This window comes from Bos indicus, chromosome 19 (genome assembly GCF_029378745.1).
Source record: "Bos indicus isolate NIAB-ARS_2022 breed Sahiwal x Tharparkar chromosome 19, NIAB-ARS_B.indTharparkar_mat_pri_1.0, whole genome shotgun sequence".
In the NCBI taxonomy this organism is placed as follows: Eukaryota; Metazoa; Chordata; class Mammalia; order Artiodactyla; family Bovidae; genus Bos; species Bos indicus.
The window spans coordinates 35465508-35482389 of NC_091778.1; the positions used below are offsets into that span (position 1 = coordinate 35465508).

General features: G+C 61.3%; 1 protein-coding gene across 1 annotated transcript in view; it reads left to right on the forward strand.

Annotated features, from left to right (window-relative positions):
- FAM83G (family with sequence similarity 83 member G) overlaps positions 1-16306 on the forward strand; it is a 31130-nt gene extending 14824 nt beyond the window's left edge. The window contains exons 4-6 of the mRNA XM_019981439.2: positions 5861-5985; positions 6640-7885; positions 13335-16306. Coding sequence (XP_019836998.2) covers positions 5861-5985; positions 6640-7885; positions 13335-13742 — 1779 coding nt within the window. The 3' untranslated portion in view covers positions 13743-16306. The remainder of the gene's footprint in view (positions 1-5860; positions 5986-6639; positions 7886-13334) is intronic.
- Positions 16307-16882: the final 576 nt, after the last annotated feature.

Genomic DNA, 16882 nt, shown 5'->3' on the forward strand with positions numbered 1-16882 from the left:
GTCTCTGGCTGTTGGGACATTTTTATGTGGTCTCGCTGGTGGGCTGGCCCGCTGTGGTGCCTGCCGTGTAATTAGTACTGAGTGCCAATTCCCGGGGTGGACAGCTCAGGCTGGGAGGTCCAGAGTGTGGAGGAGGTAGCTTCTGAAAGGTGACCGCAGGGGCCTTGTCCTGTGGGCAGGAGATCACAGAGCCTCAGGGCTCTCGTCCAGCCCACTCCTGTGCTCAGAGGCCAACCGGCCCCCTCCTGCTGCACCCCTGCCCCGTGCCTGGCAGGGACCCTGAATACATCACAGCTGTCTACCTTCTGAGTCCCCCACTCCACGTACAGATGAAGAAACAGGGAGGAGGCTAGTCTGTGCAGAGGCTCCAGTGCCCCTGCTCTTCCAGCAGGGAAACCCTGATGCAGGTTCCTGGAAGTGCCCGGAGCTCCCAGAAGTGGGCAAGTGGGGCAGGCCATCCAGACCAGGCTTCCCAGGACGCTCAGGGAAACTGAGGCCAGAGGGAACCTGTGACTTGCCCAGAGGCGTTCTACCAAGTTGGAGCTGAACTTAAAAGTCAGTGATGGGAGGTCGGCGCAGACAGGGCCATACACCCTTGGTGCCCAGGGTCCTGGACTGAGGCTGCACCTGGCAGGCGGTCACCCTGGTATTGGCCATGTGGCTGCCCCCCTTCTGGTGCGAGGCCCACCTTCCTGAGCCTCCAGGGCTCCGTGGCCACCAGGATACCTCGTTGGGTGGTTTGAGGGTGAAAGCAGATGAATGATGGCTCTGAAGTTGCTCTGAGCGACGGGTAAGCACATGGCTGCAGCAGCAACAGGAGTTACAAACCCCGGGCCCTGAGCTGAGGGCAGGAGGCTGGGAACGAGGCCCCAGCCCAGAGCGTGGCCCAGCCTGCCCCGCTCACCCTTCCCTGCTCTGCAGAAGATGGCGGGTCCACAGGATGACACACTCTGGAGCTAGACACTGTGGGTCGACCAGGTATTTTCACTGGAAGGAATGTGTGACCCTGGCCGCCTTGTTCTCGCCTCTGAGTCCACCCCCTCCCAGCCCGGGCAGGTAGCCAGAGGCTCCTGTTGGCCCAGCCCTGGCCAAGTGTCACCTTGTCGAGAGCCTGCCTCCCTGCCCGCAGGCTGGCTGGGCCCAGACCTGTCCCAGGAGCACTTCCTTTGCCGGTAATCCCGGGGCCCGCCCTTGGGCCTGCCGCCCCTGCCCAGCTCTGCAGTGACCTGCCCTCAGGTCATGGGACCCAGGGTGCAGGTTGTCCCTGCTAGGGTCATACTCACGACCATGGCGGTGCTGGGCGCCAGTCTGAGGGCAACGCCAGGGGCCAGGCCTGGGCCACAGCTCTGCCCTCTAGCACTGTAACCTTGGGCAGAGACACTAAGGTCTCTGGCCTCAGCCTTTTTGCCTGAAAATTAGGAATATTGTCACTTATTTGGCAGGGCTTCCATGAAGAGTTAGGTAGGCCTGTGAGGGCAGGGTACTGGGTCCTGAACTCCTTTCCTTCCTGTCTGCAGTTGGGGCAGCCGTGGCCCCAGCTCTGGTGTGAGTGCCACGATGCTCCCCGCGCCCCTCTGAGCTGTGGTCTGGCTGGTGACCCCTCACGTCTAGCTCTCAGGGCAGCCCCCCAGCCGAACCCCTGAGCTGACACAACACCGTCTGAAAACAGCTGCAGTATTGCTTGGACTCAGCCCACTCTCAGGAGGTGGGAGGGTTGGCGCCAGCCCCTCCCCCGCCTGAGGCTCCCAGCTGTCCCCAGACCCCCGCCCGCCTGCTCAGCTGGGCCCTGACTCCCCCAGGCCCAGGGGACGTGGGCACAAGTGCCCACACTACACATGGGAACAGACCTCGAGAAGACGACCCCAGCCTCTGACCCCATGCCCAGGACTGGGCACATCTGGGGTGACTCTGGGTGCTGAGGGGTGCCCAGGCCAGGGAGCCAGGCCTCGAGGTCACCACTTAGGATGGCACCAGAGCTGTGAGATGCCTGGCTGCTTGGAAAAGCTAGCTGGCTTTGTGCAGCTGAACTGGAAAAACCAGCAGCCACCCGGGCGAAGGCTAGACCCATTTCTGAGGAACAAAAGAACCCCACGCAGGGTGGCCATGGGAAAGTGCCAGCTGAGGATGTACGGATTCCAGCTCCTCCTGGACAGGCTGGTCCCCGCCCCCTTCTGGTACTTGGGCCTCCCCTTCTCCTGACCTGCTTTCTCGGACCCTGGCCTGGCTCTGCAGGGGACTCAGGGCACTTTTTGCTGGCCGTGACCCGGAGGGCACTGCGGTACCTGCATCTTGCAGGTGGCGGACAAGGATGCTGCTCAGCAATCGCAGGACAGCCCCCAACAGAGAACTGCCTGGCCCAGAATGTCACGAAGCCAATCGGCTTGGCCCCAGGGAGGAGCCAGGAGCGCCCCACCCCTGCTCTGTCCCCTGCCCCCAAGGGTGCATCCCATCCCAGCTTCACTATTCCTGGGGGACGCCAGGGGGAGTGTTGGTTCCCCCTGCCCCATAAAACAGACCCTTTAGAAGAAGGCACCTGGGACACAGCTGTCTGTCCCCAACCTGGCCTGAACTTGCTGTCACCCATCAGCCCTGCTCAGCGTGGTCTCTGGACCTCCCCACGCCTCCTCCAACCCAGAAGGTGCCAGCAGGGCCTAGAGGGTGAAAGAGCCGCCAGGGTGCAGGTGCGGGCTGTCGTCAGTCCCTGGGGACTGGACCCTGTCCACTGGGAGGCCTTGGGCAAATCAGTCTGCTCCCTAAGCCACCTGACCATTGTGTATGGCCAAGCATCCCTGCCTCCCTGGGCCCGAGTCCACACCGTTCCAGATGTTTTCCACTCCTCTGTGTCCCTCCCGCTCCTTCTCTCTGAGTAGAAGGGAGAGAGAAGGGAGATGCCACTCCCATCGTGTTGCATGACACAGCCCTCCTTGTCCCCTTCAGTTTAGGGAGCAGCCGCTGAGCACCTAGCCCCTCCCCTGATGCACTCAATCTTCACAGCAGCCCTGAAGCAGGGGGTGGACAGGCCCATTTCACAGCTGAGAACACTGAGGCAGGGGGAGGCCAGCTTGCATCCCTTTACACCAGGACTGGGGCTGTTTGACCAAAGCTCAAGAGTGACCCACTTGCTCAGGGAAGGGGGGTCTGGGCTGGTCCCCCCACCTTCCACCAGCCCCATGTGTACACAGGAGACTCCGTGGAGCCCTTGTGCCCAGCACACCCTGCCCCGTCCATCCACCCTTGGGGCGGTGGCACCCTGGGAGTGGATGAAGCTCTGCCCAGCCATCTTCCTCTTCTGGCCCATCACTGCTCCCATACATATCAGGAAACAGGCTCCCGAGGATCCGGGGATCACCCAGGGCCAGGGCAACCCATTTGTGTCCCCCACCTGCTGTGTGCTCTGCTAGGGGCTTCCCAGGCTCAGAGACAATGCGGCTTTGTGGATCCTCCACTTCTGCTTGCCCAAGCTCTGGCTCCTGAGACGTTACCTCATCTGGGTCCGGCCCCACGGGGTGGGACCGGACCCACCCCCACCCAGGACCAAACAGCCAGGTGCTGCCATGGCGGGGAGCCACCACAAGCCCCTGCCTGCTGCTGGGCCCCAGGGCTGGACAGGCCTGGAGTGGTAGGCCAGGCCCCCATCACGCAGTCAGGGAAACTAAGGCCCAGAGAGGGTCAGAGAGTCACTTAGAGTCATACAAAGCATCGGGCGAAGCTGAGGCCTGCCTCCCCGACGGATTGAGACACTCTGAGCTGTAGGTGGTGACCTTCTGAGCCCTTCATGGGACAAGTTTCGGGGAGGGTGGGGGCAGACACTGGTGGGAGGGGAGTCCTGGCTGGGAGGGGAGTCCTTCAAGTCCTCAGTCCTTGAAGGCCGAGGAGAAGCTGCGGCCTGAGTGTGCCAAGCTCTGGGCCAGGAACCCACAGAAGCTGTGGAGCAGGGCTGCGGTCAGGCACAGGTGACAGGGGAAGGCCTCACACCGCCTCCAGGAGCTTTGTTCAGACTTCTGGTCCCTGAGCCTGTTTCGTGTTTGGTACAAAGTCACGGGCGCTAATTGTCCTGGGCCGCGGCCAGTTTCCTGCTGAGCTGGTTGTATGCAGACAGGCAGTGGGGGGAGCCAGCCTGGGAGCAGAGGTTTATCTGCCTTCTGGGCTGGGCTATACGGCCAGGTGGGCATCCCTGGAACCTGCCCCTCAACCTCTGTGGGTCCTACCCTGGGGCTCCCCAGGCAAGGGGTCTGCGACCCGTCACAGAAGGGACAGACGTGGAGTACCCAGGGCCGAGGGCCGGAGTGGAGACAGCCTCCAGGTCTTTCGTCCAGCCGGACTCAGGCCCCCCTCCTTCAGGCACAGAACCCTGCCCTCCACTGTCAGCCTTTGCGCCCTGTGAATGCATGCATTCTTCCTGGATGAACCCCCCGCCCCTTGTTCCCTACTCTCATTCCTCTGTGGCTCCCTACTGCCCCATAGGGTCTTTCATCAGCATCTGGCTGGCCCCACTCTGTAGGTTCCATAGCCCACCCTTCTCCCCCAGAGTCCTCCCGGTTCTCGGTCAGGCCTTTGTCGTCCTGAGTCTGGGGTGCCGCACCCTCTGCCCACCCTGACCAGCTCTTCCTCATCTGTCACACATCAGCCTGGACGCCAGCCTTCCCGGGAGGCTGCCCACAGCCGGGGTCATTACCTATCTGCTCCCCTCTCTCCAGTGTGGGCTTGTTGTCTCGGTCACCCCTTTGTGGGCTGGGGACCTCAGCAGGGATCAGTGAATGACTTAGTAAGCTGTCACTGGGTGAGGGTGACAGATGGGGGTGTTGCAGAAGGTGTGACAGGCCAGCACCCCCGGTGTGAACAGGGCCCCCCGGGAGGGAGTAAGAACTCTGTCACTGGGGCACACAAAGGATTTCAGGCTCAGAGTCCCTGGGGCTTGTGTTAGAATTGGAGTTCCTGAGCTCAGTCCTCCAGAGTGGGAGCTGGGGTGGTCACGAGCTGGGTGATGCTTGACCCCCCTGAGCCCCTCTGCCTCTTGCCCTGAGGTTTCACGTCAGGGTGCCCTCAGTTATCCTCTCAACCCCCAGGTCTCAGCCAGGCCTGCCCTGCCCACCCTGGGGTCCCCCTACCACTGGGCTTTCATGCCTGCCCCTCCCTCCAAACAGGAAGCTCTCCTGATGGGAGGGGAGCCCGTCCCCGGATCCCAGCACATCCACAGACTTACAGAGAGGGAGGGCTCTGACGCCCAGAGAAAGGCAGGAGGAATCTAGCCTTGACAGGGGGCTGGGCTGGACCAGGTCTGCCTCTGACTCCTGGGAGACCCTCTACTCCCTCTGGGTCTTGGCTCCCCTTCCGTGGTCTCTTGGGACCTCTCTGGCCGGCTCCTGAGCTGATTGTGCCAGCCCAGCAAGGGGGGATATGCCCAGGCAGGGGGTTGGCTCTGTGGGAAGAGGGGGAGGTTGCCAGGATCCCTGCCTGCAGGGCTCAGGGAACAGGGACACCATGGTGACGGGGAGACGGGGGTGGGGTGAGGGGGTGGGCACGGCGGTCACCCATGCTGGGAAGGCCACAGATCTGCCCGAGTGCAGGACCCAGGTCTCTCAGGGCAACCCCATACCCCACTACACAGCCCCCAGGCATCCGCTGGACCTTCCTGAAACGTGTCCACCTCCCCCTCCTGCTGGAGACCTGCAGTAGCATTCCCCAGGCTGGACCCATCTCCCCTACCCACCTTGGCCAGGACCCACGCATGCACTACTGCTTTCTCTAGGCCCTTCCTCTGTCTTATCCTTCTTGTCCACGCTCGCCTGGATCCCTCCCCAGGCCCAGGTAGGGAGCTCAGTGCTGGGTTGTGTAATTCCGTCTCCTGTCTCCAACCCAGAATCTCAGGGTGCGGAGCAGCGGAGGAACCGAGTTCTTCACGCGGTCGGCCACCAAGTTCAAGGGTGCCCTGGCCCAGAAGTTCATGTTCGTGGATGGCGACCGGGCCATCTGTGGCTCTTACAGGTGACTCTGGCATTCCGGGGGATGGGGGAGAGGCGGCTCGAGTTCCCAGCTGGTTTCTGCCCTTAAGCCTGCCTATGACACCCTGGTTATTCTGGTTCACTGGTCCCCAAACTGCTGAGGTGTGAGTGGCACTGGGCCCGCCCGCACACCACCCGCCCGTCTCAGAAGCAGGCAGAATGACACTTTCCTCTGCCAGACTGTTGTTCCAGCCTCGAGGTGTCAGCAGCCCAGAGGTGGAGTGTGGGCCGGGCTCACAGGGCGGTCACTCTGAGAGCTGCTTAAGGGTGGGGGCAGGATGAGGCTGGCAGGGCCCAGCTCTACTGGGTCCATCAAGCAGGGACAGGGAGCTGGGAGGTGCCCACAGCCACACAGGGTGGGCGAGCAGATACTGATGGTGGCACAAGTCACTGTGCTGGACGACACACCCTGTCCAGGCTGCACCTCCAGGAGGGGCTTGGTGCATGGGGCTGCCTGAGGTCCCACACCAGGCCTGACCCTGGGGCTCCAGCCCCCTCCTCTGCCTCTGCTCCCTTCTCCTGAAACCCTTCTGTGGCTGCAGTCTGACGGACACTGGCCTCTGGGTGCACTGGGGCGGGGGAGGACTCCCTCATCCAGGGCCCAGACCCCACACCTGACCAGGTCCCTGTGTTGCAGCTTCACGTGGTCGGCCGCCAGGACGGATCGGAACGTGATCTCCGTGCTGTCGGGCCAGGTGGTAGAGATGTTTGACCGGCAGTTCCAGGAGCTGTACCTCATGTCGCACAGCGTCTGCCTCAAGGACATCCCCATGGAGAAGGAACCTGAGCCCGAGCCCATTGTCCTGCCCCCCTCAGTCCCGCTGGTGCCCTCGGGCACTGTGGCCAAGAAGCTCGTCAACCCCAAGTACGCACTGGTCAAGGCCAAGAGCGCCGACGAGATTGCCAAGTCATCGTCTGAGAAGCAGGACACTGCAAAGCCTGCGGGGGTGCGGGGTGCGGTCCTCGCTGAGCGCCCAGGAGACCTCCCCGAGCCTCCCCTGCCCGTGCACCCAGGGCTGCTCAACCTGGAGCGGGCCAACATGTTCGACTACCTGCCCACGTGGGTGGAGCCCGACCCCGAGCCTGGCAGCGACATCCTGGGATACATCAACATCATCGACCCCAACATTTGGAACCCCCAGCCCAGTCAGATGAACCGTATCAAGATCCGAGACACGTCCCAGGCGGGGACTCAGCTGTGGAGGCAGAGCCAGGACCCCGGCCCCGCCCTCCAGTCCAGTGCCCCGCCAGATGGCATCCCTGCCGAGAACAGCCTCCCCCAGGGGGACGCCCAGCCACGGCCGCCTGTGCCCAAGCCCCGGACGGTCCCAGTGGCAGACCTGCTCGCCCAGGAGGGCGGTGGTGCTGGCTGGGCCCTGGAGACTCCAGAGGAGGAATCACCCCACAATGGGATGGACCATGGGCTGTCCAGGACGGTGGGCCCAGGCCACGCCGCGCTTCAGCGGCAACTGCCTGTGACCCCGGATGACCCCGACGGCGAGGGACAGGTGGTCCCCAACGGGCTGGACGGGGAGGAGGAGGAAGACGACGATGACTACGTGACCCTGAGTGACCAGGACAGCCTCTCGGGCAGCTCTGACCATGGCCCTGGCCCCCGGCGGGCCTCACTGGCCTCCTCCTCCGTGTCAGACGAGTATTTTGAGGTGACGGATCGCTCGGCCTGTCTCCGGAGACGCCACTCGGAGCAGGTGGCCAACGGGCCGGCCCAGGCACCCCGCCGACAGCTGAGCGCCCCCCATATGACCCGTGGGACCTGTGGTGGAGCCCTGGGTGACTCCTCATGGGCCCAGGGTCAGGAGAGAGAAGAGGCAGGCGCCCAGAGGAGAATGCAGGCCGCACGTCCTGTGGACCAGGAGGCACAGGTGGGTCGGGGTCCTGGGAGCCCCACCCCCAGGACTGGGCACCCACAGGTGCCACCTGCTGGGCATCCGCAGTGCTGATGGCTTTCTTTGTTATGGGGAGATCTTATGGTGGGGGGTGGTAGCAACCAGGCAGGGCTCACATGCGGCAGGTTACTACCCAGCATTCCACAGAGGTAGCCTGAGCCAGGGACCAGGAGCCAGAAGAAGACACATGTAGCATGCCCAGAAGTGACAAGTGTGCAGGGTCACGCGAGTGGTCTGCTCCCGAGTTTGTGATGAGGGGATGGCGGTGCACAGAGGTGTTCCTTCACACCCCGAGGTCACACAGCAGTAGGTGGTCTTTGCCTGGACCTCATATCCAGCTACCTCCGTGTGGATCCCTTTGACTGTGGCCCAGGAACCATGCCCCTCCCCGCTCCCCTAGGCCGGGAAACATCTTGCCTGTCCTTGGCCTCTCCTCCTGGCACCCTCGGCATCCTGCAGCCCCGCCCCCGGAGCGTGTCGTACCTGGGAACAGCACGCGGCTGATCATGCCCGGCATGACCATCAGGCCCATGGGCAGCATCTTGAGATAGCTGGCCAGGATGGAGCCCCCCTTGGCGTGGTTCAGGTCCCGGGCAGACAGTGACCGCTGCACGATGACCTGGGGGCAGGGGAGAGGGTGAGTCCCAGCTGCCCCGGATTCCGCCTCCGCGGGGCTCAGGGAGTGCGTGAAGTGGAAGCTGACCTGTCAGCCCTGGATACACCCTCCCTGACCCCTGACAGCACCCCTGCTGGCAGGCTGAGCATCTGGGGCCCAGGTTCTCTCCAGGACTCAGTCTTCCCATCTGTCGAGCAGAGGAGTGTTGGTCCTGCCCGGCCTGTCACTCCGGCAGGCAGTTGTCAGGGCTGGAGAAGACCATGGAGCGGTGTCAGGGACCACCCCCCACACCCTCCCGCCACCTCCTGCGCTGTCACGAGAGGCCGGCAGGCTCATGCAAGTGTCAGGAGTAGACACTGGTTCCAGCTGTGTTTTGTGTCCCAGGCAGAGGTCTGGAGCTTTAGGACCTGGGTTTGGGGAAGCTTGTGTGTCAGTTGTGGAAGGAGCTAGAAGCTGCAACATGAGGGCAACTTCTCATGCAGCCGCAGGCGACGCCTATCTGGGCCTCAATTTCCAGATCTGCAGAATGGGAGGGGGTAGTCGGAACTGATGGCATCTGAGATCCTTCCAGTTCTGACACCACGATTCTACTTGTTAAGAACATGGGACTTTAAACAGCGTTACCGAGATATGATTCACACACAGTTCAGCCACGAGAAGCATACGACTCCATGGTTTTTAGTATGTTCCCAGCTGTGCAGTCTATAACTTTTAAATGCAAGTATTTTTTGGTTGCTATTCTGCAGTTTAAATCACTTCCTGCAGTTCAGAAGTAGAAATTCTTTGTGATTTTCACTTATTTTCCAAACACACGAGTTTGACAAGTGGCTCCTAGCAGTTGCCTCTGACATGGCTGTTGGTGAAGCAATTAATTACAGGGTCCCAGTCAGGGTGAGCTCTAAAATAGATGTTTTTCTGCTAAATCAGGCGGGGACAGAGCAATTTACAAAGCTCTAAGGGTGCAGCCAATGGAATCCACTAGAACATTCCTTGGGTTCACTTGGCGACTCCACCCTCCCTGGCTCATCCTCCAGCACCTTTTCATCAGCTGAAGAAAATTACCTACGTTTACATCAAAGCAAAGGGGCGGGAAGGACACACGTGGGAAATAGAGGCTTGCAGACTTTTTTTTTTTTTTATCTTTGGCTGTGCTGGGTCTTCATTGCTACGCTTGGGTTTTCTCTAGTTGCAGCGAGACGGGGGCTACTCCTGTTGCGGAGCACAGGCTCTAGGCGCATGGGCCTCAGGCACAGGCTTAGTTGCTCCACAGCATGTGGGATCTTCCTGGACCAGGGATTGAACCTGTGTTTCCTGCGTTGGCAGGTGGATTCCTAACCACTGGCCAGCAGGGAAGCCCCTATAGCCTGTTCTTCACCAAGGACCTCAGGTGCTTCCTCGATGCGATCTTTCTCCATCTTTTCCCGGGTTCTTGCTTGTGTGAAGGTATTAAGCACCTAGCAGTTAGGTGCCTACTGGTCTGCTGCTTGGGGACAGTTACCATCCTGGGGAGCAAGTGCAGAATCACAGGGTTGTGCATAGGCGTGGACACAAGCCTTTGTTTTAGGGTAAACCTTTGCTTTGATGAAAGTGGATTTTCTAAAGGCTAGAAATTGCAAATGTCCATCCTAGGTGCCTCTAGGTGCCCATTTAGGTTCGGCACCCTTAAGAGAAACTGTCATGAGCTTCTTCAGAGGTCCCTCTAAACATCTCAGAAAATGCCCTGAAGATTGTAAACTTGCTCGATAAAGGAGCTCTGGATCAGAGATGGTGATCCCTGAAAATTTAGGCTTCGGTGCAATTTTCTTGTTATAGTCACCTCAAGATCCAAAAGCGAAAGTGTGTCCTTGGAGGCATACTCACACATTCTAACTGTGGAAGCCCATCCCATTCAGACTGAACAGCGCATGGACGGTGGCTGAGCTGCATACCGAAATAGAACTTTGGGACTTCCCTGGTGGTCCAGTGGTTAGCGCTGGGTTCAGGCCCTGGCTGAGGAGCTAAGATCCCACAAGCCTTGTGGCTCGACCAATAGAAAAAAACTATAGTACTCTGATCCACGACCTGCGGCAGCCTGCCTGGGAAACCACTGCCCTGATGTCTCTCAGAGCCAGGCAGGAAGGCAGATGGCTGTTTCCAGCACCCGCCCAGGAAGCTGCACGGTGACTTTGTAACGATCAGCCCCAGGTGACCAGGACCTAATTAATAACTGGCAGCTTCTCTAACTGTTGTCTCCAACTCGTCCTCCGACCCTGACAGTTCTCACAGGCGCCCCGTTTCAGTCTCTGCCTCCTGCGTCCCCAGGCTGGTGGCCTCCCGTCGGCGCCCCCCCCAGCCTCCCCTCTGTGCCTCTGCAGAGGTTCCCCCTCCTCTGCTTGCCTTTGAGTTTCTGCCAAACGTGAGGTATGGGAGCCGCCTCCCCTGCTGCAGTTCAGAATAAACTGCCTTTGCTTTTCTTAAAACATGGCCAGTGCCAGGCTGGCAGCACGGGGGTTGCAGGACAGGCTGGTTCCACCTCCTCTCCACCAGCTCTGACTTGGGACATTCCATTCCTCACTTTGGGCCTCAGTTTCCCTGTCTGCAGTGGGGGTGAGCTGTGGTTCTCTGTAGACCCTCCCCTTGATGTCCTGTGATTACGAGAGCTGGGGCTGCACTCCTCACAGGAGCGTTTCCCTGAATCCCTGCCATCTTCTGCGATTTCACTCCATACTCTCTCGGTGGCCAGGCCCGGGACTGGGGAGGGACAGTTATGGTTGCCCCACTCCACAGCTGGAGAAGTGGTGCCCCTGCAGACCAGGCCAGGACCACCGCGCCGTCCCCAGCAGCATCAGCACCGCTGCCATAGAGGCCCCGCCTGAGGCCGCTCCCTCTCCCTGCTCAGCCACAGGACTGCCCCGAAGTGTTGTGTCCTTGCCTGCAAGGTGGGATGTGACCCCCAACCCTCAGGGTTACTGCACATCCTGGATGAGGCCTCGTGTGGCCAGCCAAGCCCAGTTCTGGCTGACTGGCGGCGAGTCACCCTGACAGAGGGCCCATGTGCTGGCCCAGGAGCATTTAGATGCTCGCTGTGAGATGGAGACAAGAGAGGAGCTCATGGGAACGAGGGTGACAGGGGCTGTGCACTCAACATGGCGCCCGGTCCGCAGCAGATCCTGAAGGTTGTGGCCTCTGCAGACAGACCCAGCTGCTGCCCAAGAGGGACGGTCCATCTGAAACTACAGCCACGACAGGGGACCAAGTGCGCTCCAGCACCGCCAGAGTGGGCAGGCCCAGGGCCCTTCCTGTCTGTGTGCAGACGAGCAGCTGCAGTGGGAGGGTACGGCAGCCCCCAGAGGGGAGCCCAGTGCCTGGCCAGGCCCCTCCTCCTGTTTCATTGGTTTTGTTGGGTTCTGAGTGTCACCTACACGCTGTGGCCAAGCTGGGAGACACAGAAATGTCTGAAGAAGGTGAAAAGCATTCATGGCCCCAGCACACACAGCTGCTACGTGGTGCTGACCACACCGTAGGGCTGCCTGGATCAGGGGCTGAGTAGGACCCAGTGGATGGGTACCTGCGTGGCTGGGGATCTGGTCTGAGGCCCAGCGGTTCCCTAGGTAAACCCAGCCTGAGCAGGAGGGGGACAGGGAGGTTGGGCTGAGGCCAGGCATGGCCCCAAGCTCCTGGCACTCTGGACCCCCATGGGGTCAGCAGTGCCTCTGCCTCCCCGTGTGACCTTCTTATCCAGGAAGGAGGCCGATCCAGCCCTGACCTCCAGGCCAGCCTGTGTGCTGACTCACTCGGCCTTCATGGGAGAATCTCCTGAGTGCTGTCCCGTCCCTGGATGCAGGGCCATGCCAGGCCCACGCTAAGCGGGGAGGGAATGAGAGGTGCCTGGTGAGGAAGGGGCTGCGACTGGTCCACAGGGCTGCCCGGCACCCCCTGCCCACCCTCCACTGCTGGCCTTTCGTCCAGACCCTCACTCACCAGGGCTGGGCCTCAGTCCTCCCAGGTGCTGGGCAGACGCCTGCAGTGGGTACAGCCTACAGGGACTTTCGAGCATGTGACCATGTCACTTATCACAGCTGGGGAAACTGAGGCCCAGGATCCTTCCCACCTGGATTGTGTCCCACAGTTACAACCCAGGCAGGGTCTCCTGGCGAGCACATGGAACACCTACACTTGGGAGATGCAGAGTGCCCCTCACCGGCTGGCACCCACCCTGGCCTCAGTGTCCCGTCCTGTGGATGGGACTGCTGGGCCCGCCTCCCAGGAAGTCTGTCCCCGTTCACTCCACCATGACTGGCTGGGTCGACTCCCAGCCAGGTGGCCTCACTCCCAGGGTGGGGTCCTTGTGCCGTGGTCCAGAATCAGGGACAGTGGTCAGTCAGGCCAGTGCCCCTGAGGGCTCCTCCCACCTGAGTGCTGCCTGAAGGTACCCACAGCCCTCAGGCAGGCAGGACATCATCTGCTTCTGCCCAGGGAGGGAGCGTGGTCCCCTGAGGCCACCTGGTGCCAGCTTGGGAGGGGGACCCCGCCCCCAGGCACCAGGCCCAGGTGGAGGCCCATCTGACCCCTTACAGATGGGGGAGGCAGGCAGGGGCTTGGGGAGGAGCAGGCACTGGCCTTGATGTGACCACAAGGGCAGGATCAGTCCCGTAGTACCTGTGGGGAAACAGGCACAGAGGAGGGAAGGAAATGTGTCCAGGAGCCCCAGCTGTTGGGGGCAGGGCCAGGGAGCAAAACCAGGCATGCTCACTGCAGGCCAGAGCCCTCGCAAAGGGATGGAGCTGGCTCCAGCCCCTGGGTCTCACCTGTCCACTCTGTCTCCCCCAGGGCCAGCGGTTTCACCACTACGGAGCCCCTGCCTCAGGCACCAGGGAGAAAGACGGCTTCCCGCGGCCATTGAGGACCCTGGGACCCCCGCAGTTCCGCCCCACTGCCGACGGTGCCCAGAGCTCTAGCAGGAAAGCAGGCCCGGCTATGGCAGGCCCCCAGCACTGGCAGGCCAAGAGCGGCCCAGGGCCCCGCATGTTGCCGGGTCCTGGGAGCCCAAGGCCGGCCCGAAATGCCAGTGCCCTGGCCAACAGCAGGGCCACCGAGGAACACCCCAGCCCCTTTGGAATCCCGTACTCCAAACTGTCCCAGTCAAAGCACCTGAAGGCCAGGACAGGTGGCAGCCAGTGGGCCCCATCTGACTCTAAACGGCGGGCCCATGCCCCCGGGGACCACAAGGACCCCTAGCACCCCGTGCCCGGGCCCACACCGTCCATGGCCTCTGCCCAGCCTGGGCTCACCATGAAGGGGTTCCTGGGTCACCTGCACCTCCACAGGCACCCTGGAAGGCAGGAATGGGGGAGGGCGGCGACATGGACCCTCACCTGGTCAGTGCACCAGTACCAGGCGGCCATGATGGTCAGGCCGAAGGTCATCCCAGTCCACGGGAGGTCCGCGGTGTAGGGGTCTCGGAACATATGCATGGCGTCTGCCCGGGGCACGTGGCACGTGGTATTGGAGATGGTCCTGGATGGGACGGCCTGGGCGTAGGCCTCTGCCAGCTGCTCGTACCCGCCAATCTGCTCGAAAGCTACAGGGGCGGGTGGGATGGTGATGGTCAGCGGCCAGTGGCTGTGACTCCTGGCCCCACTGCCCTCATCTCACAAGTAACTCAGGAGTCTCACAAATACAGGAGACTCAACTTTTTCCCATTACCTTTCCCAATGTCTGGAAAGGTATGGAGATAGAGGGTTTTTAAAAAAAAGTGAATTCAAAAGACTATTTTATTTGTATTTAAAGTAATAATATTAAAGGAACATTTTGCACGTGGGCACCCCATGTCCTGCAGCCTCTGGATGCCCATCGGCCAGGAGGGGGCCCCCCACCAGGCTCACTGTCGACTCGAGGACGCAGACGCGTCTTTTCCTTGGCACTCGAGGACTTTCCCCAGTAGTCGGAAGGGCTAATGTCCTGACCCAGGGGCTTCCGAAGGATGAGACTTTGGTGGAGCTGAGAGTGGCTGGGGGGCAGGGGGGTATGGCTCTGAGATGGGAAACAGGGTCCCGAGAGGGCAGGAGAGCCACCAAGGCCACACTGCCAGCCAGCTGGCCGGAGCCGAGATCACGTTCACCACTCCCTGTTCTTTGTCTGCCCTGGGGTCTGGGCCAAAAGTGAGAGTCCCTCAGTTGTGCCCAACTCTTTGTGACCCCATGGACTGTACAGTCCATGGAATTCTCCAGGCCAGAATACTGGAGTGGGTAGCCTTTCCCTTTTCCAGGGGAATCTTCCCAACCCAGGGATTGAACCCAGGTCTCCCGCATTGCAAGAGGATTCTTCACCAGCTGAGGCACCAGGGAAGCCTGTGGCTTTTGCTTTGTCTGTGGTCACTGCCCCACCACCCCTAACCAGACTGCGCCTGGCTGCCCAGGTGCTTTCCTGCAGTGGGCTCCAGGGACACAGGCCCCTGGTCTGTGAGGAGGCAGGTACACAAAGCCCAGGCAGCCCCAGGCCCAGCTCCCCACCCCCTCCCCACAGCCCCCAGCGTCATTCCCACCCGGAGCCCAGGCCAGGCCGAGGTGAGCGCTCAGAGCAAAGGTACAGACACTAAACAAGGGTTCTAGAGTTTGAGTCTGGAAGAGACTGTAAAGGCCTCTGTTTGCCCTCTATGGGCTCTTCCTGGCTCTGCTTGCATGCTTCCCAGGTTGGGGAGCTCACTACCCCCGGGACAGCCCCCAAGCTTACCCCTCCCTGTTCCCAGACCAGGAGATGCTGGTCTGAATCCCTTCTTCCCACCCTGCCTTTGTCCTGCCTGCCACAGCACTTCTTGGGGTCTTGTACAAGGTTTCAAACAGTGGGGGCAGATGTCCAGGCAAGTATGTGGTCTCCCAGTGGTGTGGGGGCACACCACCCACAGCCCCACCTCCCATAACTGAGCCAGGGTGGATATGGATGGCCCTGCTTCCTGCGTCAGCTCTGCAGCCAAACACCAGCCAGCTTGAGCTGGTGACAGAAGTGCCACAGGGCAGCTGGGGTGAGAGGGGAACAGGCTTCTGCCACTCAGGGGAGGCTGGCAGGGGGCTGAGGGCCCCACAGCCTGGCCTCGTGGGGACACCCACCCCCAGTGCCGACATGGGGGGCCTGCTACTAGATAGGCCCATGGCCCTCACCTTTGATCGTCAGGATCACGGCCCCCGCCACCATGACGAGCGTCTGCAGGGCGTCTGTGTAGATGACAGCAGTCAGGCCCCCTGCAAGTGGAGACAACAGAGCTGGAGGCGCCTGGCCTCAACGGGGGAGGGACGGGGAGGCCACCGAGCTCTGGGAGGGACAGCTGTCCCACACCCGTGCCCCTTGCCCTGGCATAGGTGGACACAGCAACCAGGCCGGCTGAGCAGCTGCAGAGGCCCATGTGCCTGGCTCAAACCGGCCAGGTCCCAGGCTACAGGAGGAGGTGCCCGAACCCCCACGGGCTAGCTTCCAGTTTCCCGTGTGTCCCCGGGTGCTGCACCTGCGATGGTGTAAAGGGCCGTGATGGCGAGCATGATGACCGTGGACAGGTAGAAGTTCCAGCCCAGGCAGATGTGCACGAACAGGGCCCCCGCATACAGGTCAATCTGGGGACGGGAAAGAAGCATGTGTAGAGGCCCAAGGCGACCCCAGGACCCAGAGCACCACGCGCCTGCCCAGTGGCCTTGGAAGGGGAGACCGCCTCACCCACCAGGGCCTGGCCTGAGCAGGGGCGGGCATCCTGGCTGTAGACAATGGTGGGCAGGGGACATTGCTGATGTTAATAAAGTCCTAAGCGCCCCCTACCCACCAGGGAGCAGCCTGTTGTTCATTTTGGCTCCTGCCTGGGGATGGAGAAGGAGAGTCCTGGAGGGCTTCCTTGGGGAGGAGTGGGTCTCAGAGCACAGGACCCTGTGTCTCAGTCTCCAGACCCACGTCTTTCTGTGTAAAATGGGTCCCTGTGCTCTGTTCCTTGTTAGGCAGAGCCCCCGAGAAGAGACCAGGCTTACGCCGGCCAGGCTGGGGGAACAGAGGGGCGCTCTTGCTTATTGAACTCTCCCCATGGGGTTGAAACTGAATCCAGGACCATGTCTCAGGCTGGAGCTTGATCCCAGGGGCTGAACTGGACTCAGTCCTGCTGTCCCAGACTCTGGGGAGCACAGGACAGTCAGGGCTCTGGGGTGAGCCTGAGAATATCAGTGCTGGAACAGGCCTTACAGACCATACACACACACCTTCACTGTGCAGTGGGTGCCCGGAGAAGGAGGGAGGACCCCGTCCTGCAGGACCCAGGGGCTAGACCAGGGGCCCCACCCCCAAGTGTCCAAACCTGCTTCATGTCAGGAAGATACTCCAAAACACAGCCTGTGGGGCCAAGAGGC